Source organism: Eumetopias jubatus, unplaced genomic scaffold (genome assembly GCF_037043125.1).
Source record: "Eumetopias jubatus isolate StellerSeaLion01/CBP00866 unplaced genomic scaffold, mEumJub1_p1.0 scaffold_9, whole genome shotgun sequence".
Taxonomy (NCBI): domain Eukaryota; kingdom Metazoa; phylum Chordata; class Mammalia; order Carnivora; family Otariidae; genus Eumetopias; species Eumetopias jubatus.
The window spans coordinates 109,346,949-109,369,080 of NW_028274815.1; the positions used below are offsets into that span (position 1 = coordinate 109,346,949).

At 48.4% G+C, this 22,132-nt stretch overlaps 1 protein-coding gene across 1 annotated transcript in view; it reads left to right on the forward strand.

Moving 5' to 3' along the window:
• LOC148163582 (uncharacterized) overlaps positions 1-20,193 on the forward strand; it is a 47,510-nt gene extending 27,317 nt beyond the window's left edge. The window contains exons 4-6 of the mRNA XM_088026709.1: positions 5,867-6,191; positions 7,555-7,756; positions 20,039-20,193. Of these exons, the coding sequence (XP_087882835.1) occupies positions 5,867-6,191; positions 7,555-7,717 (488 nt within the window). The 3' untranslated portion in view covers positions 7,718-7,756; positions 20,039-20,193. The remainder of the gene's footprint in view (positions 1-5,866; positions 6,192-7,554; positions 7,757-20,038) is intronic.
• The last annotated feature ends 1,939 nt before the right edge of the window (positions 20,194-22,132 follow it).

Genomic DNA, 22,132 nt, shown 5'->3' on the forward strand with positions numbered 1-22,132 from the left:
TTGAACACTGTGGCCCAGACTTTCATAAATTTTACTGAAACTAAGGTTTCCATGTGTAGGTCTTTTACTCCATCTTGAAAAATGAAATGCAGTAGCCAAACTGGAAAGAACATATAAATTATATCCATGAGGCAGAAAGAGAACTAATCACAGAATCTCCCTCGGTGTGACCATCCCTCGGCTCCAGAAACCGGCCCCAGGGCGCTCACCCCCAGCCACGTCCTTGGAAACCAATATCCAGAATGGTGGTTCTCAATTGATTGCCTTTCTTTGTAGTTTGATGATAATTCTTTGTATATTTGCAAAGAATGCACTGGAGAGTTTTGCGTGTCTCTTTACACTGTGTTGTTCTTCCCGACTCTGCTGCTCTACCATGTGTATGACTTTCTTGCATACTAAAGCAAAGAGAGCTACTTTGCACGTTTTTCCTCTGTGGAGTGTTCCACTGCAGGGGCTCTACAATGATTTGTTTCTCCATTCTTCTGTTCATGTACATTTGGATTGTTTTTAGCTTTGCTCCTTTGAACAAGAGTTGCCTGTCCTCTGGGACAGGGGTGCAAAGTTTTATCAAGTGGTGGAATTGCAGGGTCAAAGTTACATGCTCAACGTCATCGGATGAGGCCGAACTCTCTTCCAAAGTGGTTGTACCGGGGCGCCTGGGTGGCTCAGTCATTAAGCATCTGCCTTCGGCTCAGGTCATGATCCCAGGGTCCTGGGATCGAGCCCTGCATCCGGCTCCCTGCTCGGTGGGAAGCCTGCTTTTCCCTCTCCCACTCCCCCTGCTTGCGTTCCTTTTCTCGCTGTGTCTGTCAAATAAATTTTAAAAAATATTAAAAACAAACAAAAAAGCAAAGTGGTTGTATCAAGCCCAGTGTAAATGAGTTCCTCCTTTTCTACTTCCCTGCAAATACATTCGTTTTGGGGTTCATATTAACCCTTCCCTTTCCACTCAGCTGACAGTGGCTGGTAGATGTAAGGCTGCTCACAAGACGTCTCCCCTTCCTCTACTATCAAAATGTTTTCAATCTCAGCAACCCCTCCCTCAATATCACTCTCTGTATTTATCTGTTTCTGTCCCCCCACCCCACCCCCAGATGTAAGTTCCAGGGGGCAGGGATTTCATCTGCCTTTTCAAAGTTGTTCCTCGGGGTTTAGAAATGTGTAAGGCACACGGTGGGTACTCAACAAATACTTGTTAAGTGAATGAATAAAAACACAAACTGAATCAGAATTATTACGGTAAAAACACTAAAACACGCACAACCTTAAAATTACATAAACACTTAGGAAGAGGCCCAGAGTCCAAAAGGAATCTTCAGGATTGCCTGGGAAGTGTTGGATTTCTCTCTCTCTCTGGTTGTGTTCTCTGTTTAGGAGGTTATTTCTGGCCATTATCCTTCTCTACCCACTTTCCAGTCCCTCTTCCATTCATAGGCAAATTTCTTGAGATGACAGTCACAAATTCTGAATAGTTTCAGCCCAATCCCATCTGATCTCAGGGCCCACCACTCCGTCCCAACCCTTCTCCCCACGGTTACTGTGTCTCTCATCCTCCTTTGACCCTTCACCCCTGGACAGGGTGCCCTGGGTCAACCTCTCTGTTCTTCTTGAGCCCTTTCTTCCTGAGCCTCAATGGCACCACCTTCCCATAGCTCCAGCTTAACATAGTAACTTTCCTGCATTGGCTTCCCCCACCCCCAATGTCCTGTGTAGGATCCTAGAAGCAGAGCCTGGGTGCAGGACTTATGAGCACAGGACTTCTTGGGGTCTGCTCCCAGGAGAAACTAAGGGAGGGACCAGGGCTTTTGTACACTTGTGGGTGCGGTGAAGTTGAACCTCCGCCTGATCCTGGCGCGCGGTGGAGTGTGAATTGCACTGTGCCGTCTGTCCCATCTCTCGACCAGGGACCTGCACTTTTGTCCCCCGCACCCCGGGCAGGCCTTTGCTGCCGGCCTCCAGGGAGGCAGCCGGCACCCCTGCCGCCCCTCAGCGGGGAGGATTCAAGGGTGATCCTGCGGAGGAGGTGGGCGGGGTGAGAGCCACTAGGCCACGCCCCCGTAGCCCCTGGGACCCGGGGCTTCTGTGTCCAAGCACACCAGGACAGGTGGTCACCGTGGTGGCACTTCCTGGGCAACGAGGATGACAGCATGGTTGCAGCAGGGCCCTAACCTTAAATTCCAGCCCAGAGACCCTGAGAGATGCCCCTCCCGTCAGTACCAGCAGCCAGCGAGGGGCAGGATTATTCTCACGTGGGGCCCCCCACCCTGCGGCCTTGGGAGGATCTCTGGGGGACGTGTGGTTTCAGAGGACCTGCTCCTTAGCAGAGTGGACTTCATCAAAATTTAAAATTTAAAATTTAAAATTTTAGGGGCACCTGGGTGGCTCAGTCGTTAAGCGTCTGCCTTCAGGTTGGGTCGTGGTCCCGGGGTCCTGGGATCGAGCCCCGCATCGGGCTCCCTGCTCTGCGGGGGGGGCCTGCTTCTCCCTCTCCCACTCCTCTGCTTGTGTTCCCTCTCTTGCTGTCTCTCTCTCTGTGTCAAATAATTTTTAAAATCTTCAAAAAAAAGATAAAATTTTGCACTTCAAAGAACACCATGAAGAGAGTGCAAAGACAGCTCACAGAATGGAGGCAAATATTTGCAAATTATATATTTGATGAGACTTTTTTTCTGATAAAAGACTTTCATCTAGAATATATAAAGGACTCTTACAACTCAACAAAAAGACAAAAAACAGCTAAAATATGAGCAAAAGATTTGAATAGGCATTTCTCCAAAGATGATCTAGAAAGGCCAATAGCACATGAAAAGCTGTTCAACACCATTAGTCGTTAGGGAAATGCAAATCAAAAGCACAATGAGACACCACTTCACTGGGATGAATGAGATACCATCCCACTAAGGATCTGTCGAGCAGACAGGCGACAGCAAGCATCAGCTTGGGCAATAAGTGGAATCCTCATACACACCTTGCTGGTGAGAATTTAAAATGGTGCATGCACTTTAAAAAAAAAAAAAAAGTCTGGTGGCTCCTCAAAAGGTTGAATACTTTGACCCAGAAATTCCACTCCTAAGTATATACTCAAGAGAAAGGAAAACCTATATCCATGCAAACACTTAGCACAAATGTTCACAGCAATTTTATTCATAATAGGCAAAAAGTAGAAATAATTCAAATTCTGTCATTGATGAATGGGTGAATACCATGTGGTTTCTATGTACAATAGAATATTTTTCAGCAATAAAGGAATGAAGTTGTTGAGAGAGAGAGAGAGAGAGAGAGAATGAGAGTGCAGGTGAGCAGGGAGAAGGGGCAGATGGAGAGGGAGAGAGAGAGTCTCAAGCAGGTTCCATGCCCAGCACTAGCCCCATGCGGGGCTCCATCTCATGACGCTGAGATCATGACCTGAGTCTGATGCTTAATCGACTGAGCCACTTAGGTACCCCAGGAATGAAGTTTTGATACATGATTTAATAAGGACGGACTTTGAAAACATACTAAGTGAAAGAAGCTTGTTACAAAAAACACATATTGTATCATCCCATTGATATGAAATGTCCAAATTGGCAAATCTCTAGAGAAAACTAGATTAGTAGTTGTCTAGGACTGGGGGATGGTGGTGAATGACTGCTAATGAGTACAAAGTTTCTCTTTGGGGTGATAAAAATATCCTAAGGTTAACTTGTAGCGATGGATATATGACTCTGAATATACTAAAAACCAGTGTACATTTAAATGAGTGAATGGTATGGTATGTGAGCTATATCTCAATAAAACTGTTAAAAAACAAAAAAGGGACATCAATAAGAAAGTGACTCAAAGAGCTTGTGGCCAGCCCCCAGGCATTCCCGCCCAGCCTCCCCTCGCTCCTGTCCCGCCCCCATCTCTCGGGCCCCCCAGGCTCCGAGGGTCTGTCCCTCCCACAGGCAGCTGGTGACCAGTTGGTCAGCTGGGCCATGCCGCTCAGCCAATCAGCATCATCGGGCAGTTGGTCCCCTGGAGACAGAATCAGTTAAACGGACAGAGCCTCCGTCAGACTCCTCCGGGTGTCGGGACTGTTTGTCGGCCTGGGCTCAGTCACGAGGGCAGTTAGTGGAATGTTCAGGGTCAGGGAGGTGACCAGCAGTCGGCAGGGTCAGGCCACGCAGGGACACAGGGTAAACAGCCGGGCCTGGGCCTGGATGAGTGCAGACACCTTGCTGCTTGTGGCAGGCAGAGGAGGACTTGAGGATGGGGAGTCCCCACCCGCCTGGTCAGAAGGGACAGCGCACAGCAGGGCTGGGCAGGAGGGGAGCCCTCCTGGCTCAGGCCCGCTTCCAGGGGCTGGAATCCCCGCTGTGACCTGAGGTCAGGCCTCTTTCTGAGCACACTGGGCAGGGGCTGAGACCTGGAGGAGGTGGGGGCAGGAGCTGGGGCCCAGGGATTAGGGCAGGGTCCTGGGGTCTGACCCGTGGGGGTGGAGAGGCAGCTCTCTGTCCTGTGGGGGATGAGAATAGCACCCGCCACGCTTGGGGTGGGAAGTGATGGTGCGAACCCTGATTTTACTTTTGCCGAATTCAGTTCCGGTGGGTCCAGGTGAGGGTGACGTGGGAGCGGTGGCCTGCATGGGGAGGGACCCCTGTGCTGAGCTCAGGTTGAGCCTTAAGCACCCACTGTGCTGTCTGCCAACACACGCCTGTGGAGGGTGGGCCTCGGGGCCCCAGCACCCCCGTTCTGCCGCCTCCTGACAGCCCGCGGCGCCGTCCGGCCAGGTGTCGGGTGGGGGACTGGGGTGCAGACAGCTTCCCCGGGCTTCCTCCTCGTTCTTCTCAGGGCGTCTGTCAGATGCCTGTTCTCTTCGGCCTGTAAGTTACCGGAGACGGACGTGGCGTCTAGGAAACACTCTCACTTTGGTGGGTTCTTTCAGGTGCCAGAAAGCCCGACACTCGGGGGATGCGGGCGGGGAAAGGCCCCCCTGCGGCTCTGGGAGCTCCAGTGATCAGAGAGGCCCAGGTCGGGAAGCTCTGGGCTGACAACGGGGTCTGGGAGTGCGCTGAGGCTCGCGCGCCTGGGAAGGCGGTGAACAGGAGGCCTCAGGCAGAGGTCTTTTTTGGTTCTGGGTGCTTCTATTGTGGCCTCGGCCCAGGTGCCAGACTGATCCGAGGTAAAGACATGACCTGGATGAGCTCTCCCCGCCCCTGACGTGGCTCCAAGGGTCCACACAGAAGGGACGGGTGGTGGAGAGCCCCCTCGGGGCCAGACTGCTGGGCTGCAACCCCAGCTCCCTCGTGTAGGCACCCTGTGGCCCTGAGCATTTTCTCCTCCCTCCGCTTCTCTGTGCTTCCACGTCCTCCTCGGCCAAGCGGGCACGATGATAGCCTCTCTGCGTGGGCATAAGTCATGGGCCTGCCATTAATATCCTGGGCTTAGAGCAGGCCAGGCGCCCAGGAAGCACCCACACAGGGCGGCGGGGGGGGCCGTGAAGGGGTTCAGCCAGCACAGAGCATCCCGTGGGCAGGGCAGGCACCTGCTGATCAGTGGTGACCTGGGAGTGCTCCCGGCCACGGAGATCTGGGGCTCTGTCCCCTGTGCAGGCAGATCCCTTTGAAATATCTTTGGGCAGAGTGGGAGGGGTAGGGGGGCACAGCAGACCCAGGATGGCCGGGGGCCCTGTGTGCCACGGGGCACAGTGCCCAGGGCCATAAACTTAGGGGGCGCACAAAGACAGTTTCCTGGGCTGATCAGAAGAGTCACCTGGCGCTCAGCTCAAGGGGATGTGTTTGCTAAGCACGACCCCCCCACACACACATAAGTACACATGCGCACGGATAACAGACCTGCTGAGACGTGCCCACATTCAGACACAACCCCGCTGTCCTCCCTGCAGCCCAAGAGCAGGCCGAGGCCATTGGAACGGCTGACATGCTGACATACTCCCTGGGGACAAGGACAAGGGTCCAGCCCCCTCTCCCGACAGCCCTCCGCTCCGCACAGACAAGGGCAGACACCCAGCTCCACAAGGGCCACGGGGAACATGGCCACGAGAGCCAGACACACCCGCCCCCTGCAGCCGGGGCAGAGAGGCTCAAGGAGGGGACGGGACTGAAGGACCCGGTCACCAGGCTGCACACACTCCCAGGGTCCCACAGGTCCCCAGCACCTTCCTCAGGCCCCTCTGCTCTGCCCGCTCCTCTGAAGGTCTTCAGTGACAGGTAAGGCCCGAAGCACGGCCCGGGGCTCCTCCACGAGGCAGATGGGCAGCCGCTTCGGCTCTTGGGCCGCTTTTCCTGCATAAAATACCTGATCTCCACCCTCCCGGGCTTTGCCCTCGGACGCACAGCCTCCCCACCAGCCCACCTGGGCTCTGGCCCTGCAGTTTAAACAGGATTAAGCTCACTGGCTTTCCTGCCCCCAGGGAACCAGAGTCCTGGAAATTTCCATTAACCTGTTGATGGTGATATCATTTTATATATTACTCATATGCTTGAAAAAACGGACTCTTAAGAACACGGGGAAGGAATTGCACACACAACAGTCAGCAGGGAGTCCTCAGAGCTGAGCTGGTGCTCCTTGCTGATTCCGCCCCAGCTGGTGCTTGACTGTGCGGCAAGCATCAAGTGGTCAGACTCGCAGGGGGACTGTCAGGTGTAGAAATCCCAGAGGCTGGACCCAGGTGACCCTGCCCGAGTCCCTGGCACTGGCCACTCTGCCCGGGGAGAGGAGGAAACACAGCGCGGGCTGGGAGATCTGCTCTCCCTCCCCCCACCACCCCCATGCATCTTGGCCTCCCAATCTGACCAGGAAATGAGGAGCACAGAGCAACACCCAGAGAACCAGCAGAGAGGCAGTAGGGATGATAGAAACCCTCGGGCCTTTCACTCTCTCCTTTTGCCAATCCGCTGGTGTGGACCCGGTTTGGATGGGGATGGAGTTGTCCGAGGCGGCCCCATGGGTGGCTTCCTCCTCCCACAAGATGCCCCGCCCCCTCCTGTGGGCTCAGCTTCAGTTTTCCAGGCTGGGGGAGGCCCTGAGTGCACAGATGCCTCCTCCCTGTCCCACCGGGGGCAGGACAGGACTTGGCGGACCCTGGAGAGATTCTGTGCCTTCCGGCTTCCCCTGGAAACTTGTGCCCAGCAGGGCTCCCTTTGGCTGCCATCCTGGTCTCAGCCCTCCTGTCTGCCAGGAAAGGGCCTGGACTTGCGAGAGAAGCCTGGAACCTGCAAGAGGCCCCTGCTGGTCCAGCTGGGTCCACTTCCTCAGCTCCAGGGCCTCTGCCTCCTCCTCCTCCTCCCCGAGGGAGGCCCTGGAGAGCCCGTGAGCAGGGCAGACAGCTGGGGGCGGGGAGTTCAAGGGACCAGGATTTACCAGCCCAAGCCCTTCAGATGCCTGGGTTCAAAGCTGGCGGGGCCACCTGCTGGCCATGCGCTGTGGGCACGTGTAAGATCCTCTGTGCCTTTGCTGTCCTCCTAACATGGTGATAAGGAGAGGACTGGCTCCACTCATGTCTGTGCAGAGACCCGGGGCAGCCTCTGGGGCTCTGGGCGAGGGTCACTCCTCATTACGATTCGCTGCCAGGAGAGCCTCGGAGCACGATGACCTCTCAGAGCTCGGCCATCCGTGTCCACCTCACGCCTCAGTCCGGAGGGTCGCAGGAGGTCAAGGTCAGCGCTTCCTTCAACAGCCACCCAGCGAGCCATGTTTCATTCCCTCTGGACTTTCCAAGGCAGAGTCCTGTTGACATGGCCAGTGGGTCCATTTCCCAAGTAGGACTCAGCAGGTGAGGTGACTGGGGCTCTCTTTGGCTTTGTTTCTCACCACCGAAAACAGAAGTATGGGACTCTATTTCGTGTACCCTCAAGTTGTAATCAAGTTTTAATCACCTGGAGAGGAAGTCGAAGTCCCAAGTTCAATGCTAAGCCCGACTCTCCCATGAGAAGGGAAGAAGGTCATTGCAGGTGGAACTTGATTGGGGTACCAGGGACCTCACCGTGTCAGTGTGTGGCCCAAGCCGTGAATTTGGGTTGGACGACCTCTCTTTGGAAGGGTTTCACGACCAGATCATCCTGGAGATGGCCGCACAGGCTCTGATCTTCGACGTACTTCTCTTGCTGGGCCATGACTTTCTTCCCGTTTATTCTCTGTTCTCTTCCATTCCGTTGTGTTTTGGGGCTCATTTGCTGGTTGTTCACAGAGTCTTACAGAGTAAGTCTCTTCCAGGGACTCCCATCCCCAGAGAGCTTATGCTGGGCTCCTCCCATTCTTTCTGGAATCTGCTTCTTTGGAGGAGCCATGCTGCTGTTTTTAATAGGTATCCTCTGGTTTAACTTCTTTATATAATTTTATAATATTCTAATCCTTCTTGCATTTGAACTTCCACTCAGTTCTTGAGTTAGTACCTTCTGTTTGTGATGAATTCTGGGACAAAATTGGCCAGAAGTATAGGCTCTCATAACTTAAGAGAATCTGTCTAAGTGTTGAATCCTCAGGTCGTGTAGAACTATAACTCTCCATGCTTTAAAAGAAATGCATTTTCTACTGTCCCTACAGATGATCTCTCTGGCCTTGGTGTTTCTGAGCTCAGGTGCCATCAAACAAGCCATTCCTTTCAACCTGTCTAAGCCTTCTTCAGGCATTTCCACTAGGTAATGAACATCCTTCATTCCACCAGCTGATGACTTTAATCCCACGGACACTGTTGTCTTCTTTTTTTTTTTTTACTTTTTTATTGTTATGTTAATCACCATACATTACATCGTTAGTTTTTGATGTAGTGTTCCATGATTCATTGTTTGTGCATAACACCCAGTGCTCCACGCAGAACGTGCCCTCTTTAATACCCATCACCAGGCTAACCCATCCCCCCACACCCCTCCCCTCTAGAACCCTCAGTTTGTTTTTCAGAGTCCATCGTCTCTATGGTTCGTCTCCCCCTCCGACTTACTCCCTTTCATTCTTCCCCTCCTGCTAACTTCTTCTTTTTTTTTTCCTTAACGTATATTGCATTATTTGTTTCAGAAGTACAGATCTGTGATTCAACAGTCTTGCACAATTCACAACGCTCACCATAGCACATACCCTCCCCAATGTCTATCACCCAGCCACCCCATCCCTCCCACCCCCCACCACTCCAACAACCCTCTGTTTGTTTCCTGAGATTAAGAATTCCTCATATCAGTGAGGTCATATGATACATGTCTTTCTCTGAATGACTTATTTCACTCAGCGTAACACCCTCCAGTTCCATCCACGTCGTTGCAAATGGCAAGATCTCATTCCTTTTGATGGGTGCATAATATTCCATTGTGTATATATACCACATCTTCTTTAGCCATTCATCTGTCGATGGACATCTTGGCTCTTTTCACAGTTTGGCTATTGCGGACATTGCTGCTATAAACATCGGGGTGCACGTACCCCTTCGGATCCCTACATTTGTATCTTTGGGGTAAATACCCAGTAGTGCAATTGCTGGATCGTATGGTAGCTCTATTTTCAACTGTTTGAGGAACCTCCATACTGTTTTCCAGAGTGGCTGCACCAGCTTGCATTCCCACCAACAGTGTAGGAGGGTTCCCCTTTCTCTGCATCCCTGCCAACATCTGTCGTTTCCTGACTTGTTAATTTTAGCCATTCTGACGGGTGTGAGGTGGTATCTCATTGAGGTTTTGATTTGGATTTCCCTGATGCCAAGCGATGTTGAGTACTTTCTCATGTGTCTGTTGACCATTTGGATGTCTTCTTTGGAAAAATGTCTGTTCATGTCTTCTGCCCATTTCTTGATTGGATTATTTGTTCTTTGGGTGTTGAGTTTGATAAGTTCTTTATAGATTTTGGATACTAGCCCTTTATCTGATATGTCATTTGCAAATATTTTCTCCCATTCTGTCGGTTGTCTTTTGGTTTTGTGGACTGTTTCTTTTGCTGTGCAAAAGCTTTTTATCTTGATGAAATCCCAATAGTTCATTTTTGCCCTTGCTTCCCTTGCCTTTGGCGATGTTTCTAGGAAGAAGTTGCCGTGGCTGAGGTCGAAGAGGTTGCTGCCTGTGTTCTCGTTTAGGATTTTGATGGACTCCTGTCTCACGTTTAGGTCTTTCAACCATTTTGAGTCTATTTTTGTGTGTGGTGTAAGGAAATGGTCCAGTTTCATTCTTCTGCATGTGGCTGTCCAATTTTCCCAACACCATTTGTTGAAGAGCTTGTCTTTTTGCCATTGGACATTCTTTCCTGCTTTCGGACACTGTCTTCTTGATCAGCGGATGTCAGCATGGTTTTTCACCCAAGGACCCGGTAGTAATAAGTCATTGACATCCCTTGAAGAGGATTTGTGCTTGATTTTTTTTTAGGACTTCACAGCAAGGCCCTGACTTGCCACCTTCCTTATCCCCACAGTGGTTCATCTTCTTCACATCAACTTGCAACATCCACCAGCAAGTTTGTTTTTACCTGTTAGGGCTAACAGTGTACCTTCCTGGTGTTGCCACAGGGCTAAGCCTATTCTGTTCTTTGCCATGATCTAGCTACAGAGTTACTGATTTCTCGACATTTCATGAAACACAACAATGGTCCACTATATTGACATTAATGCTGATAGGATTTGGTGAGCAGGAAGTAGCAAGTACTTTAGATGCCTTTTTTTTTTAAGATTTTATTTATTTGACAGAGAGAGACACAGCAAGAGAGGGAACACAAGCAGGGGGAGTGGGAGAGGGAGAAGCAGGCTTCCTGCCAAGCAGGGAGCCTGATGCAGGGCTCGATCTCAGGACCCTGAGATCATGACCTGAGCCGAAGGCAGACGCTTAACGACTGAGCCACCCAGACGCCCCTTTAGATGCCTTTAGTAGGACATGTGAACCACACTGTGGAAGACACACAGGCCATGAAAATTCAGGAGTTTGTCATCTGAGTGAAGTTTCTGGGGGTTCGGTAGTCTGTAGCATGCAGAAATGTCCTCCAAAGCAAAAGACAAGTTTCTGCACCTTGTACCATCTACCATGAACAAGGAGACCCAACTCTTGGTGGGCCTTTTTGGATTCTGGAGGCAGCCAATATCACATATGCTTGTACTTTTTTGGACCCATCTATAGAGACACTGGTAAGGCTGCCTGTTTCAATTAGGACCAGAGAAAGAGAAGGCTCTGCAGTAAGTTCATGCTCTAGTACAACCTACTCTATCATTGGTTCTTTATGATCCAGCAGCTCCAATAAGATATTCACAGTGTGTTTGGGGGTAATTATAATTGATGTATGGAGCTTCTCACAAGCTTGACTAGGAGAATGACAGCTTCTAAGATCTTTAAGGACATCTATATCCTTTTCTGCAGATAATTAATCTCCTTTTGAGAGCAGCTTCTGGCTTATGACTGGGCCTTGAGATACTGAACACCTAACTCTTGCACATCATGTAATCCTGCAGCCCGAGCTCCCCACCACGAACACACCCATAAGGGTGGGCATGTGTAGAAGCATTTGTCATCAAATGGGAAGGGTACATAAGAGATCAAGTTTGAGGAAATCGGGAAGATACAAGTAGACTGAATGAGCAGGTGGCTCAGACTCCTTTGATATGAACCCCTGTTGCATTGATCCTCTCCTTCAATCCATGCCTATGGACTCATGACGTGTTCCTTAAGACCACCCAGCTGAGGAAAACACTTGAGTCGGGTTTGCACAATGAGCTGTAACACACAAGTAGCCAGCTGCAGCACTATGGGGTGACCCCAAAGGACAATGGATTTGCCTTCCTGCAGACTCGCAGGATGCCTTCTCCACCCTTAGGGCAATCAATCCACTGTCGCGTCTGATCAAGGAGCTCATTTCACAACAAAGGACGTTCAGCAATCGGCTCCTGCCCGTGGAACTCTTTTTACCACACACTCCATCACCTGGAAGTGGGCTGCCTAACTGAAAGGTGGAATGGCTGAGGTTCTATTTTAACATCAGTTGGGAGAGAACACGTATAAGGTTGGGCTCTGTTTTACGCTTTGAAGCAGAGACCATTATATGGTATTGTCTCTCCATAGCCAGGATCTGCTGGGCTGTGAATGGGTGTGAATGAGTAGAATTGGGTGTGGCTCCTTTGACAATTACACCTAGCAACCCACTTGCAGAATTTTTGCACCTTGTCCCAGCCACTTAGAGCTCTGATCGTTTAGAGGCTTAGTCCCCAAGGGCTTCATATCAAGGGACATAGAAATTATTCTATTGAATTGAAAAGGACACTTCTGCCTTGAATAGACCCAATATTCCACTGAACCAACCGACAATAAAGGATTACTTTACTGTCTAGCGTGATTGATCCTGATTCCAAGGGTAATGTGGTTGCTGCTACCCAGTGGAGGCAAGGAGGGCTGTGTTAGAAGCCAAGGGGATTGTCCAGGGTGTCTCCTGGTGTTTCCATGCCCCATTGTGAAGGTTAATGGAACTACTGGAAATAAAAGGCAGCAGGATGATTGAAGACTCGGCCCCTTTGGGCACGGAGTTTTGGGGGTCACTCCACTAGATACAGAGCTGAGACTAACTGAGAACATCTTCAGACACAAAAAGAAAGCTGTATTTTGTTTGGTGGAAATAGAGATGTTGCATTGTTTTATGTAAGTTCTAATATGTTTTGAAGGGTGCATATGGAAACTCAGTAGCCAAAAGGGTGGGTGACTATCCTTTTTCTTCTTCCCTGTAGGGGAATATGCTTTGACAGGGCAGAGGCTGTTTTAGACTATCTTAGTCCTTCATGCAAAATTTGAGAAATATGTTCACCACTTTGACTCACAAAGTATTCATACCATCCACAAGCAAATGAAGGGTTCAGAAATGCAATTTTTCATCAACTGTCTCGGGGCTGTAGGAGTTGGGTGGGTGGGAAGAACATGAGACTCAGAGGAGGCAGAGAAGGGGGGGTCGAGTCAGAAGGAGCAGAGGCAGTAGCCATGGGGTCTTTAGAAGTGGGGGTCTGGAGCGCCATGATTTGGAGAGTTGCAGCGCTGAGCAAGGAGGTGAGGCAGGAATGGCTGCTCATGGAGGGAACAGTGATCTCCTAAAGGGAAGGAACAGTCTCTTACCTTTGTTTTCCATCTTCAATATCCAGCACATAGAAAACCACACACAGGTCAATGCATGTATATTTCCCTGGCAAATGATTGCCGAGGTACAGGAAGGGGAAAAAAGGCGTCTGATGGCACCTCTGCACAGCGCTTCTTGCGGATTCCCCAGGTGGGCACCAGTGATGGAGGTAAAGCTCTCCAGGCAGATGCAGCCCTTAAACCTGCCATCCTGCCATCTCAGGAGAGGTGGTGGTACAATCCTTGGGGGCTGTTTGCACACATCGGGGGCCAGGGATCATCACTAGTCGAGATGGGGTGCCCGAGAGATGAGGTCATGCTTTTGAGGCCTCTCTCCCAAACCACTGCAAGAGGGTTTGGGGCATGGGGAGGGGAGGCTTTCTCACCCATCTCCTCTCTGAGAAGGAGACGTGAAGAATAGACGACATTTGGAAGGATTTTTATTAGGGGTGTGGAAGCTAATGAAGGGAAATCTTACTAAGGTGGAGTGGGGAGGCCAGCAGGGGGCGCCATACTACAAAGTCTATTACAGGTAGACTTATCAATTACAAACCCCCAACAGAATGATCGAGAAAGAGTGTTCAAGGAGGCGCCTGGGTGGCTCAGTTGGTTTCCGCTCAGGTCATGATCCCAGGACCTTGGGGTCGAGCCCCGCAGCAGGCTCCCTGCTCAGTGGGGAGCCTGCTTCTGCCCCTCCCCCTGCCCATGCTCTCTTTTTCTGTCTTAAATTCTTAAAAACAAAACAACAACAACAACAAAAAAAAAACAGTTACAGGTCCCAACAGGAAAAGATGCACATAGAATGTTCTATAAGAAACCAACTACCCCTGCAACTCAGCCAGTGAGAAACCGTCATCACCCTGAACTCCTTTTCTCCAACGGACTTTCATTCAGAGCACCCCCTCCCCACTTCCTCATTTTCTGTAAAATAATGTCTCTCTCCTTTGTTTGTTGAACTTGCCTGTGGTTTTGCCGTAGCTTACATGTCCTGAATTGCAATTCTCTGCTATACCTGAACAAACCCATTTTTGCTGGTGAAATAACTTTTAAGGTTAATAGGGGCCATACCTGTGTGAAAAGAAGAGAGCTCCGAAAGGCTAGGGGATCTCAATGCGAGTCTCACCTGCCCTGGGTGGGAGTGCCCTAGACTGTAGTTCAGGCGGAGCCCGTGGGGAGTCTTTGAAACAAAATCAACAAAAGTTCCGATGTCTCAGCAGACAGTCAGTCACTGGAGGGGAGCTGGTCTCGTTGGACTCAAATCACAGCATCCAGGCAATTAGGGCCTGGTAGGAGGTGCTCAGCTGCAGGGTCTCAAGTGCAGAGATTGGGGACCACAGAAGGAAGCATGGCTGAGAGAGCCCAGAGGTTCCTCTGTACCCGGTGTGCAAAGCTAGGGCCAGCTGAGGGAACACCCCCCAGTGTTCTAGGAAGTTCTAGTTCTGGGAAGCACTAGGAGACTTTCTCGCTGGTGGGATTGTCCTAGAACCTGGGGCAGGCAGGTGGGGCCTGAACCCCCAGGAGCACAGGCGCTTATAATAGGAAAGAGGCTCTTTTCTATTTTTTCTAAATCAAAGGTATACATTCACATAGAACTAATGAATGAACCATCAAATCACACCTAAAAGGCCTTATTTCAGGAAATCGCAAACCTGTCTGTCCCCATTGACTGCCTCCTCAGAAAGCCTTTTTCTCTTTGAGCTGGAACACAAAGATCTTCTGTGCTCCCTCCCTCTCACGGGGCGCTGGCGACCTCTTCTGTTCCGTGAGCACTTAGATCTGTGCATGATTGCTGCATTGGTAATTTTTGCAACAATTTTGTGATCACAACTTGTCAAGCCGGTTTTTCTATATGTATACCATCTCACAGAGGTTGCCGGGTTTTTTTGTTGTCTTAAAGATTTTATTTGACAGAGACAGTGAGAGAGGGAACACAAGCAGGGGGAGTGGGAGAGGGAGAAGCAGGCTTCCCATGGAGCAGGCAGCCCGGTGTGGGGCTCGATGTGGGGCTCGATCCCAGGACCCTGGGATCATGACCTGAGCCGAAGGCAGACGCTTAACAGCTGAGCCACCCAGGCGCCCGAGGTTGCTGGTTTTCTTGGAAATATTCCTTCTGTTAAAACTCTGATAACATAGATCTCGGCCTTTTGCAAGGTTGCAATGTTTGATTGGCTTTACTTTATTGAAAGGTATGAAATTCTTCCTTTAGAACACAAAAAAGAGAAAGGATCAGACTGGAGCAGCATCCCAGGAGGAAAGAGCCTCTCTTGTTGGTTCTGGTGGCAGCCAGACTGATCAGCAGCGTGGGTGTATCTTTGAGTCCCCTCGCGGAGCCCCACCCTAGAGAGTTCTCTTTACATCTTTTCATTTTGTCATAGCTTAACTATTCTTTATATTGAAATTCCCTTATTTGAATGGCTCTGTGGTTTCTGTTTCCTGATTGGATCCAGACTGTTAGAGTGTTTATTATATACTTAGCCCATTTGTAAGCATGTTGCATTTTTTGTTCCTATAATCCTATGATGTATAGGTGCTTCTGAGGGTCACATGTTCAGATGAGAAAACCAATGCCACTTGACAACGGATAAACAAAGTGTAGATGGTCATTAGACAACCAAGATGTCTAATGAGACATCTCATTAGACAACCAAGTGGAGATCTCAAGTAGGCACTTGGCTGCATAAATCTAGGACCAGGAGATTAATCAAGGCTGGAGATAGAAAGCTGAGGGTCATCCGTGTAGAGGCGAGAATCCTAGTCTATCGTCATAACATACATTAATCCAATCTTTTATGCCACTATTGAGCAGCCAAGATGGAAGAAGCCCCACTTCAGATTCTTGATGTTTTAAAAAGTGTATCTTCCTAAAAATATTTGGGTAAGCTTAATATTACTGTGCAAACCGGAACACAATACCAGCTCCAAAAAAGGAATGAATGGATGGATGGCTGTTGGCTGAATGATCAAAATCCAAGTGGGCATGTCCTACATGTTTAACCGGGAAAGGATGAGAATTACTCCTGAAGAATTTTTAGCTCCTTGCTCCCACAATTCCAGTTCCATTTTCGGCTCAGGTCCGTGGGTCAGAGATGGCATCCTATTCAGGGCTCAGAGAACAAGTACGGCACTGTGGGTGAGAAGGGGCTCTGGACAGAAGGCTAGGTGAGCAGATGGGAGATTGGGAATCATGATCCTTTTGATTCAATTCCTAGGTTCAAGTCTTCTTTGCCAACAGCAAGAACTGTAGGGCTGGTTTATACTCTAGAGGCAGACGTGGCTTGCATGGGGTTTGAGCCCAGGTGGAGCGGAGCATCAGGGAAGGCTGGATATGGGGGGTGCACTGGGGGCCCAGAGGAGGAAGGGAGGGCTGCACCACCTCTGGGGACTGGGAGGTTGCCAAGTGAGGGCAGGACTTGGGGCTCACTCACCTCTGGAGTGCAGATAATGCCCTATTGACATATCTTGGATAGAATAAAATGAGAAAGAATGGGATGAGCCAAGATGGCATAGCCGTGAACTAAGAATCTAAGGAAGAGGACACGACACAGGAACGGGGAGGAGCACAGCGTGTGGTGAGTGGGTTGGGAGATTCGAGGCAGAAAGGACAAGAGTGGATCCAAAGCCTCTTCCATCCCACCCATTTCCCCCCAACAACGGCCAGCCCATCAGTATGACTGTGCCTTTGTCACTGAAGATAGCAGCCCAAGTCTCTGACCCACTTACTCATCTGTTTTCACACAGTCCACCAAACTGAAATCCAAACCACAGACTAAGTGGAAGAAGGGATGAACCTGTAGAGACTGAGCACAGAAGACGCTCAAGGATGCAGAACGCAGGAGCGGCTTGCAAAATGTGCCCCGCAAAGAGAGATAGGCATCTTAAGTTGCAAAACCAAACCCCTTCCTTGCAAGATGGGGAATGAGGGACACAGGTCCAGTGGGAGCTTCCCTGGACCTGATTGTCTCCCAACAGAGAAGGGAGAGGAGCCCAGTGAGGCTGCATAGGCAAGCACATTCGCAGGAAGCGGTTTGTTTGATGAATGCAAAAGGGGCAGCTTATTCTTAGAACCAGACCTATAAGCTGCTGCGGTGCAAGGTGGGTTATTCTTGAACTTGGGGGAGGGGGTATATCTTGATCCAGTCACCTTGGAAAATAGTTTTGTCTTACTGAAATTAAATGTGATCTTTCCTGTGAACCAGCAATTCTACTCCTAGATCTCTAGATGTGTCATTCTCAAATTGCTCATCTCATATAAATGGCAAGCATATGCCAAGATTTTATTCAACTCATTAATAAAGAAAGCAGCATAATGCAAAACTAAGGACATGAGTGTTTTTATATAATCTATGGGGAAAATGCCGACATAAAATTGCTAAGTTAGATATAAACTGACTGTTGCCCCACACCGTGAAACTACTGTAACTTTTGATGTTACCTCCTTTCCTGACTAATTTTAGAATCAACACACCTAACCAGTCTTCTACAAGTCAACCTTTAACATTAGGGAGTTAGAAAACATTAGCCCCAATCAACTGTAAGAGCAATCAACAAAGTTTCAGTCCATGGGAATCAGGTGATATTGAAATGGACTTAATAAAATATCACATCATCATCTTTCTACCTTACCTCGAAATTTTGGATAACTATGCTAACTAATTACATAATCTGTGGCAATTTTTACACATCGGCCATGGGACACATTTGCAAGATTGTTCACAATAGTACAATAGAACAACTCCACAATATAATTTTTTAAATTTTATTATGTTAGTCACCATACAATACATCATTAGTTTTTGATGTGGTGATCCACGATCCATTGTTTTCGTATAACACCCAGTGCCCCATGCATTACGTGCCCTCCTTAATACCCATCACCGGGTTCACCCATCCCCCCACCCCCCTCCCCTCTAGAACCCTCAGTTTGTTTCTCAGAGTCCATAGTCTCCCATGGCTCATCTCTCCCTCTGATTCCGCCCCCTTCATTTTTCCCTTCCTTCTCCTAATGTCCTCCCTGCTATTCCTCATGTTCCACAAATAAGTGAAACCATATGGTAATGGACATTCTCTGCTTGACTTATTTCACTTAGTGTAATCTCCTCTAGTCCCATCCATGTTGGTGTAAAAGTTGGGTATTCATCCTTTCTGATAGCTGAGTAATATTCCATTGTATATATGGACCACATCTTCTTTACCCCATTCATCTGTTGAAGGGCATCTCGGCTCTTTCCACAGTTTGGCTATTGTGGACATTGTTGCTATGAACATTGGGGTGCATATGGCCCTTCTTTTCACTACATCTGTGTCTTTGGGATAAATACCCAGGAGTGCAATTGCTGGGTCATAGGGTAGCTCTACTTTAAAATTTTTGAGGCACCCCCACACTGTTTTCCAAAGTGGCTGTACCAACTTGCATTCCCACCAACAGTGTAAGAGGGTTCCCCTTTCTCCACAACCTCTCCAACATTTGGTGTTTCTTTCCCTGTCCATTTTTGCCATTCTAACTGGTGTAAGGTGGTATCTCAATGTGGTTTTGATTTGAATTTCCCTGATGGCTAATGATGATGAACATTTTTTCATGTGTCTGTTAGCCATTTGTATGTCTTCTTCAGAGAAGTGTCTGTTCATGTCTTCTGCCCATTTTTTGACTTGATTATTTGTTCTTTGGGTGTTGAGTTTGAGAAGTTCTTTGTAGATCTTGGATACCAGCCCTTTATCTGTAATGTCATTTGCAAATATCTTCTCCCATTCTGTGGGTTGCCTCTTTGTTTTGTTGACTTTCCTTTGCTGTGCAGAAGCTTTTTATCTTGATGAAGTCCCAAAAGTTCATTTTTGCTTTTGTTTCACTAGCCTTTGGGGATATATCTTGAAAGAAGTTGCTGTGGGCGATGTCAAAGAGGTTACTGCCTATGTTCTCCTCTAGGATTTTGATGGATTCCTGTCTCACATTGAGGTCTTTCGTCCACTTTGAGTTTATCTTTGTGTATGGTGTTAGAGAATGGTCGAGTTTCATTCTTCCGCAAGTGGCTGTCCAATTTTCCCAGCACCATTTATTGAAGAGACTGTCTTTTTTCCATTGCCTGTTTTTTCCTGCTTTGTCAAAGATTATTTGACCATAGAGTTGAGGGTCCATAACTGGGTTCTCTATTCTGTTCCATTGGTCTATATGTCTGTATGTCTGTTTTTGTGCCAGTACCATGCTGTCTTGGTGATCACAGCTTTGTAATATAGTTTGAAATCTGGCAACGTGATGCCCCCAGCTTTGTTTTTCTTTTTCAACTTTTCCTTGGCGATTCGGGGTCTTTTCTGATTCCATACAAATTCTAGGATTGTTTGTTCCAGCACCTTGGAAAATGTCATTGGAATTTTGATCGGGATGACATTGAAGGTATAGATTGCTCTGGGTAGCATAGACATCTTAACAATGTTTATTCTTCTGATCCATGAGCATGGACTATTTTTCCATCTTTTTGTGTCTTCTTCAATTTCTTTCATGAGTGTTCTGTAGTTCCTAGAGTATAGATCCTCTACCTCTTTGGTTAGGTTTATTCTGAGGTATCTTATGGTTTTTGGTGTTATTGTAAGTGGAATCATTTCTCTAATTTCTCTTTCTACAGTTGCATTGTTAGTGTATAAGAAAGCAACTGATTTCTGTGCAGTGATTTTGTATCCTGCCACATTACTGAATTCTTGTATGAGTTCTAGTAATTTGGGGGTGGAGTCTTTTGGGTCCACATAAAGTATCATGTCTGCAAAAAGAGAGAGTTTGACTTCTTTGCTAATTTGAATACCTTTTATTTCTTTTTGTTGTCTGATTGCTGTTTCTAGGACTTCTAGGACTATGTTGAACAATAGTGGCGAGATCCACAATATAATTTTGACCCTTGACTTTGGGCTAGACAATAGGTCTTGCTTTGGCCAATGTGATTAGTGGACGAGACATAAACTAAAAGCTAAAATGAGCTTCCATGCTTGGTCTTGTTCCCTTGTCCTTCTGTCTTTTGCAGCCCAGAGAGCATGCCTCAGGGAACCAGAGGTTCACACAGTTGAGAGACATGTGCACCAGATCTGGATGCGGCCTAGATCCTGCACCCAAGCCCAACTGAGTGCCACTGACCGCCAGGCACACAGCTGTGAAATAAATGTCTATTGGGACATCCCACTGGATTTTGAGGTGATTTGTTATGTAGTATTGTTGAGTGATAGTGACCTAAGAGAGACATCCAGACTAAAATCACTTACATATAATATTCTAGGGCATGCAAACAGTTAATGAATTCTGTGAGTATACCAAAAACATAGTAAAATTATAAAGAAAAGCAAGTGACTAATAAACAAATTTCAGGATAGTGGTTACGTTGGGGGTGAGAGAGGGAGACACAATGTTTGGGGGCACACAAAGACCATCAGATAATGGTGGTTTATTTCTCACGCTGAGAGTTGGACACATATTTTGTTAGTATTCACTATAGCTTCCTATACATATTGTAAAACCTTGCATAGATATTATGCATTTCATTCTCCTTCAGATGGGTGAAAATAACCGCACACAAAACCTCGAGACACAATAAAGCATATTGGAACTTGAGACAAAGTCCACACGAAACTTTTACAAAAAATGAGTACAAGTAAATTCAACTCATTCACATATGAGTTATCTAAAAAGGATGAGCACACATTGAATCAAAGATGAGAAAAAGGACAGGAAAAGCATCCCCCAAAAATGTTGCCACAGGCAAATGAAAAATATGATCAAACATTTTCAATCACATTAATAAAGCATTGTATAAGGTGAATAAAGCAGTCATCTCTAAGAGCAAGAGGCAAATGTAGAAATGCAAGGGACTAAGGAAGAAATATCGGGGGTACAGGAGGAGATGAAGAGACAGCTGAAGGAGGTTTTTTTAAAAATAGGAAAAGTACAAATGGCAGCACTTCAGCTGACAACAGACATTGGGGAGAGGAAGAGAAGTTCTTTGTGAACCTGGTAGAGAGCTATCTGCCTCTTAATATGTGAATTCGTCATTTGGATTTTGAAAATGTAGACAGAACACCTTTTCCTGCCCCTCCGCCATGTTGGAGTCCCCTTCGCACTGTCCCTGCTGCAATGTTTGGGCCTCCAGGGCCTGGGAGATCCCACGTTGACCCACATGTCTGCCCTGTTCTTGGACAACCTTCGAGCACCCAGGCTTCGATCCAGCCAGTCCCAGCTCTGTGTGCTGGGACCACATAAACATCGTTCACCATGCCTATAATCTTGTTTCCCGGTAGAAACTTGGTCCGCAATCCCGTTCCCCTGGGCACTCCTACTTTCCTCAGGTTGGAAGACCCTGAACTCAGAGCCTCTGAGCCTCCACGCCTCCAGACTGCAATGTTGCCACTTCCAGAGTCTGGCCCCTCGCCGTCGGGATCCATTCCCCAATTCTGTTGATAACATTTGAACATTCATCATGGAATAGGATGAAAGGAGACATGGCAGCTGTGGAAGAAGCAACAGGTAAAGTTTATTTACCATCACCATGGATACTGAAGGCCAGGTGCACTGGGGGGGGCGTTGGAGGTGGCAGGCTCCGACAACCCTTCTTGGGCCCCCTCTCTGTCCTATCTCATCGGGACTCTTGGACATCAGGAATCCCTGGGAGGCTGCCCCGTATTACTAAGCCCTGGAATTGAGGTCTTACCTCACTGCCAACTCCATGTGATCTTGTGAAGACCACTCTTTCTGAGCCCATTTTTTTTTAACCTCTAAAGCATTGGGGGACATTTTCTGACTCCATAGGGAACAGCGGACCGGTAGGATGGAATGGGAGATGGGTGAAGCTGGCAGAGGACAAGGATTCTGCAGCATGGACTCAGGGAGCCAGCAGGTCCAGAGAGATGTCTGTGGATGAGTCACAGAGGCAGGGGACAGGTAGATGCAAAGGTCTCGCTGAGATCCAATTAGAGGAGGAGCTGCTTGTCGGCCAGGTAGTCACTTGTCTCCCCAGTGACAAGGCATAAGGAAGTCTGGGCACATAGAGACTCTGTAGCCCCTGCACTTCTTCTGACACATTTCTTCCTGACACCCTACAAACTCAACTCTTACTGACAAGTCCACCTGA